Below are 10,173 nucleotides of genomic sequence, written 5' to 3' on the forward strand. Positions count from 1 at the left end.
AACGCTGTGTTTCCTACAAACACACACAGACACATGGAAACAGGATCAGTTAGGCTGGAACAGCAAGAATCTACACACACAGTTAATTAGCAATTAGCCAAAGCACTGGTAGTGAGACAGTAGAGTACACCGGAGGAAACAAATCAGTAGAAAGAGACAACATTTAATGTGCATAGTGACAACAATTTTGTGTTATTGAAAAACTGTATCGCTTCACCTTGTAACCTTCCACAATGTTCATGTAACGAAGACTAATTGTCCTACATCAATAGCACATTCCAATGGCAAACAAACCTGTATGGCTAGGTCATACAAAGACTGATAGGCCATTAATAATTTTAGAATCTGGGTTTTTTTTCAGTTAGATATCAGGATGACCAAGTCTAGGCAGACTTCCCTGCATTCTTATTGGTAGACAAAAGTATTTATCAAATGATTTGAACATATAAACCTTGTGAACACTTGTTCCATCCCTGTGGAATTCTGCTGCATGTTATTATTGATATTTATTATTTATATATTTTTATTTTTGCTAGAAATTAATACTTTTATTCAGCAAAGGTGCAATAAAACGATGAAAAGGGACAGTAAAGACGTGTTATTGTTGCTAATGTTACAAAAGATGTATTTTTTAAATAAATGCTGTTCTTTTGAGCTTTCTATTAATCAAAAACTCCTGAAAAAAATAGACATCACAGTTTTCACAAAAATATTAAGCAGCATAACTGTTAAACATTTTGCAGTTGGCATATTAGAATCATGTGACACTGACTGAAGGCTGCTAAAAATTCAGCTTTGCCATCACAGAAATAAATTCCATTTTAAAATAAATGAAATGAGAAAATGCCATTTTAAACTGTAATAATATTTACAATTTTACTTTTTTCTTGTATTTTTAATCAAATAAATTCAGCCATGGTAAGTATAAGAGACTTCTTTCAAAAACATTTTATAAAAACTTAATGACCTCAGCGTTTTAAATGCTACTAGGCACAAATAATTAAACCTCGAAAGGTTTCCTGAAAGTTTATGTATCTTAAATAAGAAAAGTGTTTTAATGTAAATATCATCCAAGTCACAAACATTTTGCTTAAATATAGTTACTAAAATCAGAATTACAATATTTACATATAATACAGTACCCTTAACCTTCAGTAAGGCATAGGATGATCGTACATCACCTCAAACACTGCTGGTTAGGCACTCACAATGTTTTCAGTAAACACTCTCTTTGCACAACATTAAAAAAGACAGTGCCTTGCAATTTCAATATCAAATCACAGTTCTTATTACATGATCAGCCTTTATGCTGTCCTGATTTTCAAAGTCACCTGGAATTCCTTCATTCTGCATTTATTTGGCCAAAAGTACTGTAATATTGTGGAAATATTATTACAATAATAATACATATATTTATGTGATGGCAAAGCGGAAAACTAATTTGATAATTCATACTTTTACAGATTTTGGGCTTTTGTGGCGACCTTTAGAAAACTAACTATTACTACTAACTATTTTTTCAGACCTAAAATAATGTAGTCAGTGTATAAACCCAGCATTAGAGCAATGTTTCATCTAAAACCAAGTCTTCAAGGGTTAAACGGACAGTCATTAAAACTGAATCAAGACACTTTGCGTCCTGTGAGAGAGACCAAGGGCTGAACCTTAAAGCCCTGTGGAAACTCACACCCATATATGACTAATGAGAATCTGATATCACCTGTGGAATGCTTGAGTCCGGAGACGTCGTTCATCTGAGAACTGCTGTACTATGCTGTACTCTACACCTGAAAGATTGTCTACTTGGCATCTGAGAACTTGTGCCAAAAAGTGGATATTATAATCTCAGTGTCACAAATCTATTCCCAAAAGCTGCCACACCTGTCCTGTAACAATCGAGATCAACTATACATATAATGTACACTACCGTTCAAAGGTTTGGGGTGGTACAATTATTTATAAAGTTTTGAATAAAACAGTCTGAATAAAACATTTCTTATTATTATCAGTATAATTTTGTTCAGAAATCTGTGATTAATCCGCAGTTCCAAAGAACACCATGTATTTGAATTCTCTCTCTCTCTCAAGCAGTATTATAAATATTCACTGTTACTTTTGATCAGTTTAATGTGTCTATACTAAATAAAAAATATTAAATTCTAACTCCAAACATAGACATATATGATATGTTAGTCCTATGTTTTTACTGTCATCTCAGTTAACGTAACATACACATTGTACTCAGAATGAAATTCCTCACATTTTTTCATTTAACCCACAGACAAAACCATGCAGAGCAAACACAGACAAGAGAGGGGCTCCCTGTCATGGTCTCATGCTTGGGGGACATTAAGGATGCATTCCCAGCCCCCCAACTCACATTAGTCAGTTCATTTCCCTGCCAAACTGAGGAAGTATACATTTATAGATGCAAAAAAAATTAATTAACCAAAAGACCAAAGAGACCAAAGAAGAGACCAAAGAATGTATAGGTGCAAACTGCTAGATCAGTGGTTCCCAAACCTGCCCTGCACCTTTTGTATGTCTCCCTTATCTAATACACCTGATTCCACTCATCAGCTCGATAATAGAGACTGCAAGAACTAAACTGGGTGTGTCTGATTAGGGAGGGGGCAGGGGGTCCTCCAGGACAGGTTTGGGAACCACTGTATTAGATATTAGCTGAAGTACCCACATATGGCAAAAAATACAGAGGCATGGAGGATGCACTAGGGCCAGCTCTAATGACTTTAATTTCTATCTTAGATATGAGGAAACATGCATTCATAGTTGAGATATTATCAGGAGGAAGTCGCTTGTGTCAATTCACTAGCCGTAAATCTGTTCACTGTAAAGTTATTTAAAAATATTACATGAAACAAAAAAAAAGAAAAAGAAAAAAAAACTCACTGTTTGCTCTTATGTTGTTCCAAAAATGTTCACATTCTTTTGTGGAACACATAAGGAGACAATTAGAAATATCAGACACTGACAGCTCAAGTCCCCATTTACATTCATTGCATTTTTTCTATAAAATGAAAGTGAATGGAGACTGAGACTTTCATTTTGTCTAATATTTCCTTCTGTGTTCCAGAATCACATACAACTTTGTTTTTTGGTTTGAAACTGCAGAAGGGTGACGATGACGATTTAAATCTGAATTTTTGGTGAACTGTCCCTTTAATTCAGCGTTAGACGTTTCATTTTTCTGGGAGAATAAACAACAGTTCTACCTGAGGATGTTCTGTTCTTCATTTAATGTCTTATTTAATTATCTCTTCTTGTATTTTATTTGACATTTCAGTTGTTTAGGGCCTGCAGTCATTAGCTCATTTAGCAGCAGAAGCGCCGCAACAGCTTCCCTAGCTTAAAGGAAGCGGGCGAGCAGAATTGTTTTGCTTGTAATCCTAGCCGTAATGGCCAGATAATCATATATATGACTGTCTATAAGTGAAATCGTTGGGGAAATAATTGCGTGACTGCTTAAATTCGATCATTTTACAAAGTTTCACGCCTAGCTAGCGTCCCTGGAGCGGTTAGCTCGCGAGCTCACACACACAACAGCTCGAGCGCAAGCAATGAATGACCGCGAGCGTGCCTCTCTGACCATTTACACTTCAGTTCGTGTGGGGTTAGTTGGGTTTTAGATTCTGGATTGCAAATTGTAATGAATAAGACACAGGCCCTTCGCCGTTTTTCACAGCGGTGGATGTATTTTTAACCCACCCATATTCGGGAGACGAGTGAATGCACCCAAACGGAAGTGGCTAACAAACAGAGTGCCAAACGCTAAGCCAGCTGTCGCTTCTCTTTGGCTGATAGTTTCAATGCTATTTGAGGATTTCGTGCTATTATAATTAAAAAAGAATGACTAAAGATGCGTAGTGTGTCTCACTTCACGGTTACCTTAATGATCCTGCGGGGCAACCCTGCCATCTTGTCTTGAATGCGGATTTTAGCTTTGACTCTCGGTGCCTCTTACTTCGTTTGCATTGACGGCGGAGACGCAGTGCACACACGCCTTCCGGCGCGTTGCGTCCAGACGCACGCGGAAACGTACGAATTTGAGGATGAAATGGCATTTGTAGTTTGTATTTAATTAAACCTGTTGCTTTCACGCGTCCCGAGAAAACACATGATTAAAGTGTTTTATGTTATTCATTCTGTGCAGTATTTTATTTATTTATTTACACTTTTTTTCCCCGTGCTGTTTTTACTGATGTCATCCTGCGTGTTCATTAGATATGAGCAATTTTGAATAGAGAAAGATCTTGGAATGTATTTCCTAATTATACATTTAATACTCTTGGAGGCATAGACTTTTGTTGAAATTTAATTTTTCTGTTGACAAAATTCCTGTTAAATTGGCCGGTTTTCACAGACAAGCCCTGATAGCATGGAAATTGGTGTATAAGCACAGTTTTCACCCCACAGCTATTCCAAATCTTTATTCTATCATACTATTTCAAACTTTTAGTAAGACAGTTAGTTAATTCCCATGGGTACTTGTCTTATACTGAATTTCTTTAGAAATTCAAATTACCAGTTAAACCAAGAGAATTTGCTATTGTTTTTGATGCAGTTCCAAAAAGTGTGATGTTACTTAAGAAAAAAAAAACTGTAACTTAGAAGAAGTCAGCATGGTAATCCTTGTGGAAACGGTGTAATTGATTTATATTGGTGTTTTAAAACAACAGTGTACAGCAATAAGATTATAAGGAATGCTCTTTGTTCTGTGTCCTTACTCCTGCAGCAAGATTTTTTTGGTCTTCTTTATTTGGTAATATCTCTTGGGTTAAAGCATGGAAATTGGCAAATAAGTTTTGTATCAATAACAAAATTAAGTAAGTGTCTTACAAAATACACCATAGAATTTATCCTGCTAAGCATGTTTTGGAAAGATTTAAGCTTAATGTTTCATATACCTGTGAATTTTGTGGTCAAGAAAAAGAAACTATTTTGTATCTTTTTTTTTTTTAATTGTATTTACTCAAGATTATTTTGGATGAATTTGTTATTCTATTTTATTAGAAAAATTGAGTGTATGATAGAAATTTGTATATTTGATGTAATTTTTTATACAGAAAATTAAAATTTGAATTGTAAAAAACAACATATTATGCAGTTGTTTATTTTGTTAAGAAAATTCCATATACATAAGAAAAAGTGGGCTCAATGTAAACCAAATTTTGCACATTTTATAAATGACTTTATATGTAAATCTCTTGGAACAAGCAAAAAAGCACAGAAAACATGCATGTAAAACGTTTTTTTCTTCTCTCTCTGGCAGCTAATGTTAATTTGATCATGTGAATATGCAATACCTCATGTTCTTGTGGCACTGAATTAATAAAGCATTAAAAAAGAAAAGAAATCACCACTTTTGATAAATATGCAAATAAATGTTTTAACACTACATTTCTACATTTGCAGTCTTTAAATTTATTATAATGGCACTGTCAGGACAGCTGGTATTGATAGTATGGAAATAGTCTATTCTGACATAAAACTATAAACGTAATCAAATCATGAACTGTATTTGATATACTGTAGGTTGATAAAGTGTAAGTTATTTGTGAAGCACCTCCTCTCTCTCTCTCTCTCTCTCTCTCTCTCTCTCTCTCTCTCTCCTAATACCTCTTTTATTTGAACATGGGCACTGAAGTTTTTGAAATAGATGCCACACAGAAATAACATTTGAACCTCTTCATAGCGGAGTACAAACTCAGTCTTTCAAAGGCTTACAGACACAGAAGAGCAAGTCATCATAGAAATGAAGTCTCTTCAGATACTAAGACCAGGTATGAAATCTTTTTTTCTGCCAAAGGACAACATTTATTTTTGTTTTTAATCAGTATGATTTATCCTAAAATACTGTGTCATATTTGTAGACAATATAACGTTTGTAAAATCCAATATCCAATATTTTTATGATATGGTCTAAATTTATACTGTATTAAGCATTTGTGTTCATATTATATTTACAGGCATTTACACATCACAGCAGAGTATATTCAAAAGTAATGATGGATGAATAGATCTTACAATTGAAATAGTGAAGACTCACAGAGTCCTTTAATATTATGATGTATCAAACTAATACTAATGTTACACACACACACACACACATACATATATACTTAGTTAATTATGTTAGGAGTACACACGAAAACATTTAAGGAACATATTAAACAGTTTTATAATTATGAATAATATGAATAATAAGTACAAGCAAGTATAAATAGTAAAAGTATAGGCCTAATAAAAAGTAGGTAGAGAGAAACATCACATGATGATAATAAGGTAGTTGTTGAAATTCTTGTTAAACTTTTCCTGATTGTCAACCTGAATTATTTTAGTAAGTCAAAACGAGAGGAAATACTACCAGTGACCTCTTGTTCACTAATTGACCCTTAATGTATCTTATTATGGTCTTCAATGTGCTCTTCATCTGTTAATAACTGACTGGGTCTTCACTTGACCATGAAGTCTCCCATGAATCTGCACATCTGACATTTGTCAATCCTCCCTCCCAAATATCCCTTTGTTCCAGCACATAGCAGCAGATGAACCAGTGTCTAATCTACTGCCTTTCCCCGGTGCACATTGTGAACAGACAATGCTTCCACTGAGCACTTGATATGAATGGCAGGATCCATTCTGACAGGACTAAACCTAACTTCCTAGCATGGTTATATGGCATTTTAGCCAGTTCATTACACATTTCCATATGCCAGAAGGGCAGGGCTTTGAAGTTGTTTTTTGAGTGATTAAAGGTGGAAAAGAAAAAAAGAAGAGGAACATTTTTTTTTAATTAACCCTTAGTTATTCCTCACTTACGGGTCACAGTTGTGATCCAAAACAGACTGAAGTGTAATATATATATATGCGTGTGTGTGTGTGTGTGTGTGTGTGTGTGTGTGTGTGTGTGTGTGTGTGTGTGTGTGTGTGTGAAGAATTTAGATGCAACATTAGACAATATTCAACTCTAAATTGCGCACCATTTATTTGTGTAAAATACTTCAAAATTAATATTCCTTTCTTTTTTATTTATATTGTTTAAATTAAAAATAGAGCAAAGTTATTTAAAATCCAGTGTAAAGCCATCTAGGGCAGAAATAAAAAAAAATGTAATGCCATCATGTTCCCTTGTTACTTAATTACTTACTTTTATGAAGTTTATTCCATGCAGATTTATATTTATATACATTATCAAAGATTATATATATACATGATCAAAGATTACTTTATCATAGTTGATTTGTAAATTGTACCCCAGAAAATTGCTTTGTATTTTTATATTTCTCATTTCCTGTGGTGGTCATTTCTTACCATAAAGATCACCGATGTGACTATTTAGCCTTTTCTAATCATGTCCACATTTTTGTTTATGTGTTCATATAGCAAGTGCCACAAAATTCACCAAGTTTGATCTTCATCTGTACTATTCTGATTTAATAAAATGTAAAAAATCACAACATGACCAAAGACCCCCAGAGGGTTAAAACGATCATGGTATCATGATTAAAATAATTCAAGGACATTTTTGTTTTTCTTTATAGTTTTACACAAAAATAAAAGTGATTAGTTTTGTATGTGTGGTGCAGAATATAAAATTACAGTCTGATACATTTTTGAATAACTAGTTGGGTTTTTGGAGAACTATTTTTCAATAGTGCCAAAAAGTGACATGAAATACCTCTGATGACGATAATGTCTTTTTACTACAGCTTGTGTGGTATTATGGAGACCAAACAGATGTGTTTCCTGTCTACTTGGGCTGATCATGTATCTGGGCTGTGCTGCATCCTTCAACATTGGCCCAATGACAACAGGCCTGCGCTCTGCCTTTTCCGCCACACGTAGCAGCAGCATATTGGGTGGCACTCAACGAGCTGTGACCTTTGACCGCCTTCTAGTCAACATCGGAGAAGACTTCAATCCAGAGACGGGCACTTTCCGTTGCCGCCTGCCTGGTGCGTACTACTTCTCATTCACAGTGGGAAAGTTCCCAAAAAAGATGCTGTCGGTCATGCTGGTTAAGAACGGGATGGAGGTGCAGGCCATGGCATACGATGGATACCAGAACCAGGGCCGCAAGGTTCAAAGCCAGAGCGTGATGGTCAGTCTAAAACCCATGGATACAGTCTACCTGCTGCTTCAGGAGAATCCCCACTATGCCATCTACAGCAACGTCGGACCGTACATCACATTTAGTGGTTATCTTGTCTACCCAGACTCTACATCTACTGTTGGATATCTCAATAACCACCTATCTCCTCCAGGCCTCCATCTTCCAGGTTGTCCTCCCCCTGTAGATGCCTATTATGATTGGAGAAGAAGATCAACCACTGAGGAACCACGTTCTGCATTTTCAGTGGCAAGAACTAAATCAGCGCTGGGAGAAACCAGAGGGGATCGTGAAAGAGAGGCTCTCACGTTTGACGTAGAGTATGTGAACATTGGTGGCCATTTTAACAAAACATCCGGACATTTTACCTGCCACTTCCCTGGTGCGTACTACTTTGCGTTTACCGTGGGAAAGCACCCTCGTCGTGCGGTTTCAGTGAAGCTGATGACAGGCAAAGGGGAGGTGCGGGCCATGGTGTTCGACGAGGACATGTCGCGGCGGAGAGAGATGCAGAGTCAGAGTTTGCTGTTGTCACTGAAAAGGGGAGACAGTGTCTGGCTGTACAGTCAGCAGGATGACGGATATGCTGTTTACAGCAACCAGGGAAGATATACAACCTTCTCTGGTTTCCTGGTCTACCCTGACGGCGAATCCATGAACATAGACAGAACTTTCCCTTGAGAACCAAAGCCAGCAACAGTACTGATTAATTCATAGTATAGTTTTTGTACTAATTTTTGTACCTCTTAACATAGTGCTATTGTTATGTGCTTCTACACAGCACAATCATAATGTAACATTATGTATTCATACTGTATACTTTTTTTGGGGGGGGGGGGGGTGGTGTAAAACATCATTCATGACTTAACAAGCATTAGGACTTTTTACACTTGAAATAGTTAACCCTGGGTCATTCTAAATGGAATCCTGTGTTAACAATTAATCATGGGAATTAATAAACTGACATTTAACACCACAGTACATTATCTAAACCCTAATTTTCTAAAAGGAAAAAAGTTTTTCGGACTATAAAGGTAAGAATAAAAGTTTCCACTTCTCTCCAAGTCACTTGTTATCCATCACAGTTTAACAATTTCTCTCTAACACCAAAAGGTATTATACTATGCGCTTATGAGGCATGCGACTGGGTGTCTGTTGCTAAGCCTAGCCATAACACTAACACAACACACACACACACACACACACACACACACACACACACACACATACATAAAATACACTAAATTACAAGTGGGTAACGTATACTTTCACTTTAGCTTAGTTTAGAATGAAGTTTAGAATGATGTGAAAAGCCTTTATGGTTAGAAGATCATTAGTTATTGTATGTTAAATTGGAACTTTAATATATATTCATATTGAAATGTAAATGAACTACCGATCTGTTAAGCATTAGCCTATATATCATTTTTGTTAACGTTACTATAAAGTTACTATTTCTTGTAAGCTATAATTGTTTAGCATGTTATGTTTGTGTAACGCTCATATGGTTAAAAGAAAAATGTACACAGGCACAGTTGATGCTGATTTTATTGTTCCATTGTAACTATTGTTAACATGTAGCCTAGTACTTTAACAAATATTAAAAGTGTCCAATATCTTTCTCATGGTTAATTTTTTATTTATTTATTTATTTTTATTTTAGCACAAGACCAACATCTATAAGTGTTTTGTTTCATAGTATTCATGCTTATGTTTATCCTCTTTTTAAATGTTGTATTACATCACATAAAACAATAAAATAATTATTTCTAGCATTTAAAAAACAACCAAAAGGTGGAGCTTCGTCTGTCTTCTCAGAAAGAGAAGCAAGTACACAAGTATTTACACAAAACTGCTGTTCAAAACAATGAAAACTTCCTGAGTCAAAATGAGACACCATTTCAAAAGAGCATCTTTTTAAATAAATTTCATATATTTATATTCTACATTTAAATGACTGTAAATTTAACATGTTAATTTAGTGCAAAAATAAAGAAAGAAATATAATTGTATGATATATGGAATGGAAATAATAAACTTTT

The 10,173-nt window shown here is 35.2% G+C and overlaps 2 protein-coding genes across 2 annotated transcripts in view; one reads left to right on the top strand and one right to left on the bottom strand.

The window, feature by feature from the left end:
• Nucleotides 1-4,063, bottom strand: part of LOC109051786 (ubiquitin-conjugating enzyme E2 N) — a 4,371-nt gene extending 308 nt beyond the window's left edge. Inside the window, exons 1-2 of the mRNA XM_042743613.1 lie at nucleotides 3,907-4,063; nucleotides 1-13 (exon numbers count right to left, since the gene is read on the bottom strand). The exon at nucleotides 1-13 is cut by the window's left edge and continues 192 nt beyond it. Of these exons, the coding sequence (XP_042599547.1) occupies nucleotides 1-13; nucleotides 3,907-3,936 (43 nt within the window). The 5' untranslated portion in view covers nucleotides 3,937-4,063. The remainder of the gene's footprint in view (nucleotides 14-3,906) is intronic.
• Nucleotides 4,064-5,689: 1,626 nt separating this feature from the next.
• LOC109051801 (complement C1q tumor necrosis factor-related protein 4-like) lies at nucleotides 5,690-9,737 on the top strand. Its single transcript, XM_019069286.2, has 2 exons — nucleotides 5,690-5,801; nucleotides 7,731-9,737. Exons 1-2 carry the CDS (start codon nucleotides 5,774-5,776, stop codon nucleotides 8,810-8,812), a joined length of 1,110 nt encoding a protein of 369 aa, XP_018924831.2. The 5' UTR covers nucleotides 5,690-5,773; the 3' UTR covers nucleotides 8,813-9,737.
• The last annotated feature ends 436 nt before the right edge of the window (nucleotides 9,738-10,173 follow it).

Source organism: Cyprinus carpio, chromosome B18 (assembly GCF_018340385.1).
Source record: "Cyprinus carpio isolate SPL01 chromosome B18, ASM1834038v1, whole genome shotgun sequence".
Lineage (NCBI taxonomy): Eukaryota > Metazoa > Chordata > Actinopteri > Cypriniformes > Cyprinidae > Cyprinus > Cyprinus carpio.

Excerpts from the sequence above, each read along its gene's own strand:
- LOC109051801 (XM_019069286.2), top strand. The coding sequence starts at position 5,774 with ATGAAGTCTCTTCAGATACTAAGACCAG. Across the intron at positions 5,802-7,730 it reads TCTTCAGATACTAAGACCAG|CTTGTGTGGTATTATGGAGA; the intron begins GTATGAAATCTT and ends TTTTTACTACAG.